This window comes from Punica granatum, chromosome 4 (assembly GCF_007655135.1).
Source record: "Punica granatum isolate Tunisia-2019 chromosome 4, ASM765513v2, whole genome shotgun sequence".
In the NCBI taxonomy this organism is placed as follows: Eukaryota; Viridiplantae; Streptophyta; class Magnoliopsida; order Myrtales; family Lythraceae; genus Punica; species Punica granatum.
The window spans coordinates 36,644,875-36,657,868 of NC_045130.1; the positions used below are offsets into that span (position 1 = coordinate 36,644,875).

The 12,994-nt window shown below is 41.9% G+C and overlaps 1 protein-coding gene across 1 annotated transcript; it reads left to right on the plus strand.

Moving 5' to 3' along the window:
* Positions 1–998: 998 nt before the first annotated feature.
* LOC116205925 (terpene synthase 10-like) lies at positions 999–3,790 on the plus strand. The gene is made up of 7 exons (XM_031538626.1): positions 999–1,255; positions 1,471–1,735; positions 1,814–2,189; positions 2,310–2,525; positions 2,648–2,786; positions 2,912–3,163; positions 3,341–3,790. The coding sequence occupies exons 1-7, from the start codon at positions 1,073–1,075 to the stop codon at positions 3,635–3,637; spliced, it is 1,728 nt and encodes a 575-aa protein (XP_031394486.1). The 5' UTR covers positions 999–1,072; the 3' UTR covers positions 3,638–3,790.
* Positions 3,791–12,994: the final 9,204 nt, after the last annotated feature.

A 12,994-nucleotide genomic window follows, 5' to 3' on the forward strand; every position in this document is an offset into this window, starting at 1 on the left:
ATATCTGTTAGTTGTTTATCTGATATATTACAATTTACAAACAATTATTAAATTTGAAAAATTAATTCCAATTCTTAGGTGATGAGCCAAATTGAAGCAAATGCAATGGATCTCTGGTTCCTTATCGAACCAAACAAAAGCAAAAAATTTTCATTCCATTTTTTATTCCGACTTATTGTACCTAGAAAAACCACGAGAGTATAACTGGACGAGAAATTGAGCTAAAAGCAACGTCTTTTGGTTTAAGCGGTTCGGCGTTTGTTCCGCTTAAGCAAGATCTCAGGTTTCAGTCCTCGTGAATGTATAAAATCCACTCTGATAGAGTTTTATCCCTTAGTGGGTCAACCCGGCTCGACTGGATTAGTTGAAGTTCAATTGGACTTCCGGATATCAGGGTTTACACCGAAAAAAAGAATAAAAACGGGCTGTGATGACCCCTACAATATCTCCTAACAGTAGCAATCCTAAACCATTAGGAGCATAATTAAGGACTTGAATGCCGATAGGCTGAAAAATGGTACGTCGGGCAAGCCGAATCTATACAAAAGTTTCCCTCACGAAACACACATGACAAATCTAGACGTCCCAATCCTTCTGAAGTAGCCCCTCGATCTCATGTACTAGCGGACGATGAAATGGCCCACAGGAGGACGCTCCGACAAGCCATTTGATTTGTCGTCATAATATCTCTAAGAAGAAAGAATGATCCCGTGACCATCTAATGTTTCTTTTTTGGGTTATACGTGACCATTTGATTATAATGATATCATGAAATTTGTATTATGTAACTCTAAGAAGAAAGAATGGTGTCGTGACCATTTATTACATGCCAAGGTCTGGCCCATTGTCACGTGACACATGGACAAGTATTTCAGACCGACATAAGAGTATGAATTCATGTCCAGGCTAAAGATTCAATTATTAATAGTATTTTATTAGTGTTGATATCACCAAGGGGATATGAACTCCTAATTTTCAATATAAATAGGTGCCCGTCTTCACCTTTTGCTCCTCGCAGTAGGAGGAGGAACCAGAGAGTGAGAGAGGTTAAACTAAAAGCTCAATCCATATTATGGCTCTAATTGTTACCAAAGGCATGTCCGTCTCCCAGCGCTCACACTCTCATCCCCCAGCTCCTTCTTTCTCCTCGAGATCAATTGAGCATAATGATCAGCCGGTCATCAGACGCAACGCTAGCTATCACCCTAATTTGTGGGACTACGGCTCTATGCAATCGCTCAACAATGGGTTCAACGTATAATTAAATTATCTAAAACTCAACTGCACTCGTCGTTCTTCTCTGTATTGAAATTGGAAGTCCTTAGACAGAGCTTTTAGTAAATAATGGTTATGAGCATAAACATTTTTCACAAGAAAATGTTGTCAAATGTGTTCCTCTAAATTATTTATGAGAAGAATTTAGTCCGGTACTTATTTTCACCGCAGTAACAAGCTTTGCTGGAGATGCAGGAGGAGGACTACAAAGAGGAGCTTGAGAAGATGAAGGAAGATGTGAAAGATCTCACCAAGGCAAATCAAGAGAATCCATTAGCAAAACTCGAGCTGATAGATGCTGTTCATCGGCTCGGATTGCAATACCAATTCAAGGCGGAGATAAAACATGCATTGCATGTAATTCATCAGAGAGCAGAGGATTCTCGATTTTCTGATGATATCTATGCCATAGCCCTACGATTTAGGCTTCTAAGGCAGCATGGATATCATGTATCTCAAGGTATGGGCACCTTCCAATTTATTATTAGGTTAGTTTTTCAGGTCCTGTTGACTTTGATGACACCTTCTTCGAATCTAGATGTCTTCAAAGGTTTCGTGGACGAGACCGGCAGTTTTAGGGAATCATTAGAGGAGAATGTGGAGGGCCTGCTGAGTCTCTATGAAGCTTCATTCCATGGACTGAAAGGCGAAACCATCATTGATAAAGCCATGGAGTTCTCTTCTACCTGTTTGAAGGCATTGGACAAAGATAAATTGCCAAAGAGATTGGCCATGAAAGTAGATCACGCCCTAGACATGCCCATTCACTGGAGGACCAACAGATTGGAGGCAAGATGGTTCATGCCGGTGTACGAGGAAGAAACCAGCATAAACCGTACGTTGCTTAAATTAGCAAAATTGGACTACAACATAGTGCAATCAATCTACATGAAGGAAGTTAGCAAATTGGCAAGGTACATAATTATAATTTAACCAAGACATCATCGGATGAACTTACATAATTTTTGTCACGATGAAGATTAACTATTATAAATAATCTTTTAGAGCAATTAATTGATTGAAGTATTTCGTAGGTGGTGGGAGGAATTGGGCATTACCAAGTTGAGCATCTTCAGGGATAGACTCTTGGAACATTACCTATGGAGTATTCTTATGGTTTTCGAACCAAAGTGCGAAACTGCCCGAGCGATAACTACCAAATTGGGTTCCATGATAACGATGATTGATGATGTTTACGACGTATATGGCTTGCTGGAAGAACTCGAACTCTTGACAGATTTCGTAAACAGGTCTTTCTCCAAATTATATAATTGTCTACCTGTAAAATATTGCATATAATTACATTGGAAAAGAGACATATACACACATACACATCTCTAATTGATACATGATTATATATATGTTTGAATAGATGGGATATTACTGGCATTGACAAGCTTCCATATACGATAAAAACCTGTTTCTTGGCTTTGTACAACACCACGAACGAGATTGGCCTTTCAGTGTTGATAGAACGTGGCATCAACATCATCCCATATCTTCGAAAAATGGTAAGACATACTCTATATATAGTTCTCACTTTAGACCAGTAACATAAAGTGTATACTATAGTCGTGGTTCAATTGAACAAAAAGTTGAACTTGTTTTTTAATTTGGTCAACACATTTCGTATCAGTGGGCCGATCAATGCAAAGCATATTTGGTTGAGGCGAAGTGGTATCACCGGGGCTTGAAGCCTCCGACACTGAAGGAGTATCTCAACTCGGCCGTAACAACCGTCGGAGGGTTTCTTCTGCTGCAATGTGTTTTTTTGGCTACAACAGACACATTAACAGCTGAGACACTCGATTCCATTTCCGAAATACCCAGGATAATGCTCTCTTCGTCCTTGATTGTTCGACTCAGCAATGATTTGGGCACATCGTCGGTACGCATATATATATATATATATATATACGCCCATATATGCAACAGTTAGCTTCGTCCTAAAGTATCCAAACTGTTGTATGTAGCTGGATCAAATTTCATAGCTATCACGTAAAGATAGATAAATATATGGCAGGGATGCCTAAATGAAATTTACGATCTAACTGGTTGATTGCAGCATGAGCTAGCGAGGGGGGATGTTTTGAAGTCGGTGGAGTGCTACATGAACGAGACAGGATGTTCAGAAGAAGCCGCTCGGGACCACATCAAGGATCTTATACGTGAAACCTGGAAGAACTTGAATGAGGATATGGCCGATCACTACCCGCTCTCGGAAACTTTCGTGGGCGCGTGTCTAGATCTTGCACGGGCTTCTCAATGCTTTTACCAATACGGGGATGGGCACGGTATTCCTGACAGGGAGACCAAAGAGCATCTCAACTCCGTTCTGATCCAGCCAGTTCCGATGTATTAGTTACATAATGGTCCATAAGCATGGAATATTATTTTGGGTAGTGGTCTCAATTTAAAGTACGATCAGATCATGATTTGCTACTGCTAGCTGTACGATATATAACAAAAATTAGATTAAGAATGTAATCATAATTTGACTTCTGAATTTATAATATTTTCAGAGTATTTCCAAATTATTTTCCCTCATATTATGATCTTTTTTCAGGGAACACGACTTGTAACAATTCATTGATTGATTTACAATTACAGACTCCCGAGATACCACCTTCGCTTTGGCCCTAGCCGTGCAGCCCCATCCGCAACCCTCGTGCTAAAATACTCGTGCCCGCGGGCACAACCTTAACCCGTTGCATGCGTTGGACTGCTACTTCATGTCATCGAGACTGAGCTCCAAAAAACTGATCAGTTTTTTTAGTTTTTTTGGTAATCAAAATCATAATTCTTCTGTATATTTTGTATAAAAAATCATATATGAATCAACCGCCGTCCTAAATGGAGTAAAGTAGACTTGACCATTTGCAAGTATTAAGCCCATAAATGGAGCGGTGCATGCATGTCGATGTTGTATATCTGTTTCATACAAAAACAAAAAAATGTTATATTCGGTTAAGTCACAATTGGTATGGTCAATTAGATGACTAATTACAATTGTGGACGGACAAGAAGCACCCACTTCATTTATATAGGTGTTTATAATGTTGATATTAGCCATAAATCTTCTTGATTATAGTAATTGAGCCAAACCTATTTCTAGTCCAAGCCAGGAGTCTAATCAACATGGGTGACTTCTGCTCCCAAATTCACAATAATTGAAACATTAACGACGGCATGTATACTCTAGGCTTTTGGATCATCTGGTTTGTCGATTAAGGTTTTCTATATACCTATTTAATCAGGTGGTGATTGGATCATAAACTGGTATCGACTAATAAAATGTAACCTGGGTAAAACACTTTGGTCGTGTTCAAGCAGTCATTCGCATCCTTCATCAGTAGAATTATTGCCTTCTGACTTCCTTGCTTGTTTGTAATTCCTCAGAGTTAAGAGGGGATATATGAACTCATTTATCCTATAAATACGTGAGTCCTACACCTTCTGCTAGCCACAGAAAATCGGAGAAGAGAGTGAGACAGCTTTAAGGCTTAGCCCCATGGCTTTAATTAATCAAGCCTTACCCTCCTTCTCCTTCCCATGGTCTTATTCTTCCTCGTATATGTTCATTCAATAGGCCAAAACCCATGGCCACCAATATCTCCTCAAGGGCGCACCCATCGTATATGTCATTGAGCCATGAGAACTGACCATGACCAGCCTGCAGTCACTGGACGAATTGTTAACTACAATATTTGTGTCCAGGACTACGATTATATGGAAATAGCAATTAACAATGGATTCAATGTATATATTCAACCAGCTTGCCTTCTCTATATCCCATTATACTTTTCTATATTGAACGAAAACTTTTATGATAAAAACGTGCTTGTGGCAGAGTTTTGATTAAATTCAAAAGTAAAAGTTTGGAATATTTCTGTGGACAGCAGGAGGAATACATGGAGGAGCTTGAGAAAGATGAAGGAAGAAGTAAAGGGTCTTATCCAGGCAAATGAGCATCTGAATTCCATAGAAAAGCTCGAGTTGATACATGCCTTCAACAGCTCGGATTGCACTAGATCACTTCGAGGCAAAGGTACAACAACATGCATCAAGCGAACTTCATAAAAGAGGAGAGGATCTTCGATTTTCCAATGATCTCTATGCCGCAGCCTTAAGGTTTGCACTTCTTAGAGAGCACGAATAATTTGTTTGCCCCTTAATTTTGTTGAACCTACTTCCTAATTGATATTTCAGAACTGGCGGATCATCATGCTACAGCTTCCAGAACTGGCTTTCCTGCACAATTTCATCAGCATAGATTGGGTATAGAACATTAAAAATCTATCGTAATTTTCATCCTCATTTTAATATGGTTGTGACACCAGCTGATCATAGAAACACGAGATGTCAAGAACTTTCGAGTCCCCAATCCCGAAGTGAGTTCCACATAATCTAAACGGGTGAAGACATCTGTGGAGTAGAGGAACATCAACAAATCAATGACATTACAAAACCTGACTCCTAATTATTTTTTTCTTATTTTTTTCCCCGGTGAACAAACCTGCTCCGATTTAGCTGGACCATGTATCTGGTATACTCTCGTTGTTTATTAGATGAACTAGATGGGATTTATAACCATTTATTATACTCTAAAGAGACAGAGAACGAGAGCACGAGGTTTATCTATTTAGTAGTGAACCAGATGAGAATCAATCAATAATGCAATTGAATATTTGACAAGTCCCGATTCATCATGCGTGGGAGGGAGATGGCATAGTTGAAAGCCTTCTATAGGGAAAGATAGCCATAGATAACAAGTCATTAATTGTGTATAATCAATTTGATACACTTTCCATACTTGTATTCATATTTTTGTACACAATTACAGTATAAATACCAATATACAACCTATGAACAGTAGGTTGGATTTCTCCCAAATACTCTGAATTTCTTTATGGTATCAGAGCTCTAAATCGGGATAACACCCGTTTTGCTTGCCCTTCTTAGCCTCTCTCACAACCTCTCCGGCCATCCTTTCTGTGCAATGGCTGATTCTACCTCTCCTGTAAACAGTTTTACCTCTGGCACAAGCAATTCCAGTCAACCTCAACCTTTACCTACAATAGCTCCTACCGAAACAACCAACTCTAGCCATCTTCAACCTCTTCCAGCAACAGTCCCCACCATACCAATCAAGCTAAATGGCGGTAATTACTTTTTTTGGCAGGGTATTATGAGCGCTCTTCTGGAAACATATGACTTACTTGGCTATGCCGAAGGAAATATACCAGCACCAGAGAGAACAATCTCAAGGGATGATGTTACCATCATCAATCCAACATATCGACAATGGGTAATGAGAGATAAATTCGCTCTTACCTGCATTATGCTTGCTGTAACAGAAGAAATTGGATGCAACATAGTTGGATTGAAGACTTCTCATGAAGCCTGGACTACCCTGGAGACCATGTTCCTGGCTCAAACAGCCGCTCAAGTCGATTTTCTCGAACAGGAGTGGCGTGACCTGCGAAAGGAAGGAAAAACAGTGATCAAATACATCAATGCCGTGCGCCAATTAGCAACACGTTTTGCTCAGATTGGAAAGCCAAAGTCGTCTGAGCAAATTAATCGAGCAATCGTCACAGGTCTCGGGTCCGATTGGGAACCACTGGTTCTAGCATTATCTCCGTCTCTCGCGGCTATGACGACAGATGAACTTACCAATCTACTTCTTCACAATGAATCCCGTCGACTCTCTGCCTCCACCGTGCCGCAATCGGTCATGCCGCCATTCTCTGGACTTCTCGGACCACCGCCTGTCGAAGTGCACTACTCCGACGGAAATGGAGGAAAGGGACGCAGAAATTTCAAGAGCGGAAAGAGCAAGAATAATGGAGGAAAATGGAAGAATAAGGGTGGTGGAAACCCTAATTCAGGAGGAGCTTCCTCTGTTAATGGGGGAAACCCTAATTTTGCAGGAAATGGAGGAGGAGGACGCGGGTGGCAATCGGGTCAGACCTGGAAATCGGGTCAATTCGATGACCCGACTCGCAATCCGGCCCATTTTTCTTATTTTTCCGGTCCATCGGCTCTTGGGCAGAATATCCGTCCTGGCCCTTCTCTTCGTGGGCCTCAGTATGGCACCGGGCCTGGATCCGGGCCGTCCGCTGCGCCTACCAATAATTTAATTTGCCAAATTTGTAATCGAGTTGGACATTCCGCTCTTTACTGTCAGCTTCGTGATGGGCAGGCTTATTTTGCTCAAGCTTCTTCTGCAGGAATCCATGATCTCAACCGGTATGTTGACTCAGGAGCCACTCATCACATCAGTAATGACCTGGCAAATCTGCATGTTCAGGATGACTATCCTACCTCAAGCCAAATATTCTTGGGCAATGGTAAATCTTTACCTGTAGTAGCTACAGGTTCCTCTAATTTTCCATCCTATATTCGTCCTTTACACATGAAAAATATTCTTCATTGTCCTCAAATTTGGAAAAATCTCCTATCCATTTCTAAATTTACTCGAGATAATATCTGTTTCTTTGAATTTCATCCTGATTTCTTTGTTGTAAAGGACCTTCACACGCACTGAGAGCTCATGCGGGGACCAGTTAGAGACGGTCTGTACTGTTTCCAGCCGGAAGACAGATGTACCCGTGCTCCACATACTCTCCTTACTACCACCAAGTCTACTATATTGTGGCATCAACGACTTGGACATCCTTCCTTTCCTATTGTTCGTCGTACTTTGCCTGCGTTTATTTCCTTGAATAATGACCATAGCGGTCATGTCTGCTCCGTTTGTCAACAAGGGAAAATTGTGAACCACTCTTTTCCACCTACTCTTAATAAAAGTAATGTCTTTCTTGAACTCATTCATACTGATATTTGGGGGCCAGCACCTATTACCTTTGACAATGGGTATCGATATTATATTCACTTCCTTGATGATTATAGCAAATTCTCCTGGCTCTATATGATGAAATCTCGTTCCGAAGTCCTATCTATTTTTCGTGCTTTTCGATTACAGGTTGAAAATCTATTCGACCGTAAAATCAAATTCTTACAGTCTGATGGAGCTAAAGAATTTCTTTCTCACGCCTTTCAAGCTGAGCTTCAAAACAATGGCATATTCCATCGTATCTCGTGTCCTCACGTTCATCAACAAAACGGCTCAGCAGAACGTAAGCATCGACACATTGTCGAAATGGGTCTTACCTTACTTTTCCATGCCTCTTTACCTCCAAAATTCTGGAATTATGCCTTTGAAATTGCAGTTTATCTCATCAATCGTCTTCCTGTTAAATCACTCAAATTTAAGTCTCCATTTGAACTTGTCTATGCACGACCTCCTAATTATTCTGCCTTAAGGGTTTTCGGGTGTCTTTGCTTTCCTTATCTACGTCCATATAATCGTCACAAATTAGAGCCTCGATCTGTCCCTTGTGTTTTCCTTGGTTATCCGTCTCATTATCAAGGATATCAATGTCTAGATCCTGTATCTGGTCGTATCTATATATCCTCCCAGGTTATCTTTGATGAACAGTCATTCCCATATCACTCTGGGTCATCTGTCCCGGTGGATTCCAGGCAGACTCCTCTTTCACCTGTACGTGCTCCAGGTACGACATCATTAACTCCACATAATGTCCCTTCTACAGATACCCATTTATCCCACATTCCTCTTCCAGTCTTTTCCGTACCTATGTCCACTAATAATACAGGAGATCCTTCCAGACATGCTGGCTCTCATGAACTTGCAGATTCTCCTAGACATGATGGTGATGTGACATCTCCGGCTTCTCGAGTCATTAATCAGTCTGATGATTCCATGGACTCTGCACAGGTTGCTCAGGCTGATAATCCTGCCTCTCAGAGGACTCATTCTATGGTGACCAGGTCTCGTGATGGGACCCTTCCTGCTCCTCGTTTCGTCATATCTCGGCATCCAACTGCCTTCTCTGTCTCTGTTGATCTACAGGAACCTCGTACCTTCTCTAAGGCACAACAAGATCCACGTTGGAGAGCCGCCATGGAAGAAGAGTTCCAAGCTCTACTTACTAATCATACATGGGACCTAGTTCCTGCTCCTCCTTCGAGGAATATCGTCGGCTGCAAATGGGTTTACAGGATCAAGCAGAAGGTTGATGGCACAATTGATAGGTATAAAGCTCGTCTTGTTGCCAAGGGCTTTAATCAGCAGGAAGGCATTGACTATGAGGAGACATTCAGCCCTGTCATCAAGCCAGTTACTATTAGAGTCGTTCTTTCTATAGCTGTCTCTCTTCAGTGGCCTATTAGACAGCTGGATGTGAAGAACGCTTTTCTTCATGGTCATCTTAGTGAGGAAGTTTACATGAGCCAACCTCCTGGATTTATCGATCCTCTTCGTTCAGACTTTGTCTGTCGCCTGAGACGCTCTCTCTATGGTCTAAAGCAAGCTCCCAGAGCCTGGTTCCAACGTCTGAGTAATTTTCTTCTGAGCTTGGGATTTACTTGCTCAATTGCAGACTCGTCACTATTTATCTTACGGGGCAGGAATTACACTATTCTTCTCCTTGTGTATGTTGACGACATTATTCTCACGGGAACTCCAAGTGCTCCTTTTGATTCACTGATGACTGCTCTTCATCAGGAATTTGCAATGAAGGACTTAGGACCACTCAACTATTTTCTTGGTATGGAGGCTAAGTTTGACAAGACAGGACTCCATCTCACTCAGGCGAAATATATCCATGATATTCTTTCGCGGGGTTCCATGTTGGATTGTAAGCCCATTAGTTCACCTGTTACCTCAGGCGCTCGTCTTTCTATCCATGATGGTGACCCTTTTGATAATCCTTCTCTATATCGAAGTGTTGTTGGGAGCCTTCAATATTTGACTCTCACGAGACTCGATATTGCATTTGCTGTCAACCAAGTGTGTCAATTCATGCATAAACCTACTACAGTTCACTGGTCGGCGGTAAAGCGCATTCTTCGGTATCTTAAGGGTACTATTACTAGTGGACTTCATTTTAAACCAGGCTCTATATCCTCCCTGCATGGTTTTTCTGATGCAGATTGGGCGGGCAATCCCGATGACCGTCGCTCTGTCAGTGGTTTCACTATTTTTCTTGGTCCCAATCCAATTTCTTGGAGCTCCAAGAAGCAGCGAACTGTAGCCCGCTCCAGCACTGAGTCAGAATATAAGAGCCTGGCTAATGCCACTGCTGAAGTCACTTGGATTCAATCCTTACTTTCGGAATTGGGAGTTTGGTTATCAAGTCCACCAATTCTATGGTGTGACAATCTCTCGGCTATCTATCTCACAGCTAATCCAGTGTTTCATGCTCAGACCAAGCATATTGAAATAGACTATCATTTTGTTCGCGAACGTGTATCTCATAGGCAACTGCTCATTCGCTTCATCAGCACCAATGATCAACTTGCCGACTGTCTTACCAAAGGACTTACTAGTTCTCGCTTCTCGGCACTTCGGTCCAAGCTCAACGTTGTTCCCTCCCCGTTGTGCTTGCGGGGGAGTATAGGGAAAGATAGCCATAGATAACAAGTCATTAATTGTGTATAATCAATTTGATACACTTTCCATACTTGTATTCATATTTTTGTACACAATTACAGTATAAATACCAATATACAACCTATGAACAGTAGGTTGGATTTCTCCTAAATACTCTGAATTTCTTTACCTTCCATACTGATCTACTCTAGCCAAGGTCCATACAATATATACTGCTAGCACGCAACTTTGTAATTCAGAAATATGTCGTTTTATTTGTCGGCAGGATGGACTTGCCAGATAGTAAGTTGGATTCCGGACTATGTCGATCCGCTTCACAGATAATAACGCAAGACATATTCTTTTTCCTGTCTCTGAAACCCATAGCCATTGCCATGGAGCTCCAATCCTCGTCTCTTCTCCTACTTACGTTCCTCTTCCTCCTGTTCATCTTTAGCGTCTTGAAGATAGGACGAGCCGGGTCAAAACCAACCCGCTTCAACCCGAGGCTTCAGCCTTGGCCGTGGAAACTACCCATCATAGGGAGTTTGCCCCATCTTGTCCATGGTGGTGCTCTGCCCCACCATCCATTAAGAAATTTGGCCAGAAAATATGGGCCCTTGATGCATCTTCAGGTCGGGGAAGTTTTGACTATGGTAGTTTCTCCAGGCCAGAGCTTCTTGCCCTGAAGATCCTGAACTATGACTACGCAGACATTGCTTTCTCACCGTTCAGTGAGTACTGGAGGCAACTCCAAAAGATTTGCATGCTGAGCTATCGAGCGCGAAAAGGGTCCATTCTTGCCGGTGGATCAGAGAAGAAGAAGCATAGGAACTGGTTGAATGAATCGCATTAAACTCGGGATTACAAGTCAATCTTACACAGCATATGTCCTCAATGACTTACAGCATTATATCAAGGGCAGCTTTAGGCGAGAAATGCAGCGCCCTGGAGCCACTCGTCGAAGTGATCCAGGAAGCGATGGTATGTCAGGGTGTGTCTATATCACTGACATTTTTTATCCTTCGTGTACTTTCCTTCACTTCATTAGCAGAAGCAGACCTAAACTCCAGAGGATGCACCAAGAAATCGATAATATACTGGAGAATATCATTAGGGAGCTTCGGGAGGCTAGAGGGAGTATGACCTGGAATGGTGAAGCAAGCTTGGATCTGACCGATGTTCTTCTGAAATTCAAGAAGCGTGATGATCAAGAATTTTCCCTTAGCGTGACCAACATCAAAGCAGTGATCCTGGTTAGCCTTTCCCCTCGAGTCTTCATTATATTTTTTATTCCTTGGATGCTAATACCTTGTAGTTTACTTGTCCTAATGGATGATTAAAGACTATTAGTAGTTAGTAGATATTGCTTATTACCTATTCTTGCTCTTTGCTAATAGGATATTTTCGCTGCTGGGGACCAAACATCTGCAGCCACATTAGATTGGGCCATGGCCGAGATGATAAACAAGCCAAGGATCCTGGAGAAGGCGCAAGCAGAGGTGAGGCGGCTTTTCAGCGGACAAGGGGAAGTCCGAGAAGACGGTCTAACCAAACTACAGTACTCGAAGTTGGTCATCAAAGAGTACTAAGACTCCACCCACCTCTGCCCTTGCTGCTTCCCAGAGAGTGTCGAGAAAGATGTGAGATCGACGGGTTCGAAATGCCTGAGAAAACAAGAGCAATTATCAACATGTGGGTTATAGGAAGAGATCCTGAGTATTGGAACCAGCAAGAAACGTTCATCCCGGAGAGATTCCTGAACAGTCCGATCGACTACAGGGGTAATAATTTTGAATATATATCATTTGGGGCGGGAAGGAGGACCTGTCCAGGCGTAGATTTTGGGCTTGCAACAGTCGAGTATCTGCTTGCAACGCTTGTCTACCATTTCAACTGGAAACTCCCCGATGGAATGAAGAATGAAGATCTTGACATGACGGAGCTATTCGGAGTGGCAGTTAGGAGGAGGCATGATCTATACTTAATCCCGACCACTTGCCACCCTTAATTTCCTTGGTATGATATCGGTGTCAATGCCCAGGGAAATCTATATATCAAAAGTGGAGCTTTTCTGATGGGAGGGAATACGCAAAAATAACCGGGAGAGATGAAAATTATCTCAAATTGACCTCGATCCATCGATTTTTACATCAAATTGAACACTGACAGCTAAAAGTTACATCAAAGTTGTCATTCCGTCCGCGTTCAGTGAAAAATCAGACGGAATCGTCTGACGTGACTTTTTATATTATTTTC

What these genes read in the sequence shown, in the direction of transcription:
- LOC116205925 (XM_031538626.1), top strand. Translation starts at nt 1,073, where the DNA reads ATGGCTCTAATTGTTACCAAAGGCATGTCCGTCTCCCAGCGCTCACAC. An exon ending in TTGACAGATTTCGTAAACAG is followed by an intron (nt 2,526 to 2,647) that starts GTCTTTCTCCAA and finishes ATGTTTGAATAG; the next exon opens with ATGGGATATTACTGGCATTG. An exon ending in ATGATTTGGGCACATCGTCG is followed by an intron (nt 3,164 to 3,340) that starts GTACGCATATAT and finishes GGTTGATTGCAG; the next exon opens with CATGAGCTAGCGAGGGGGGA.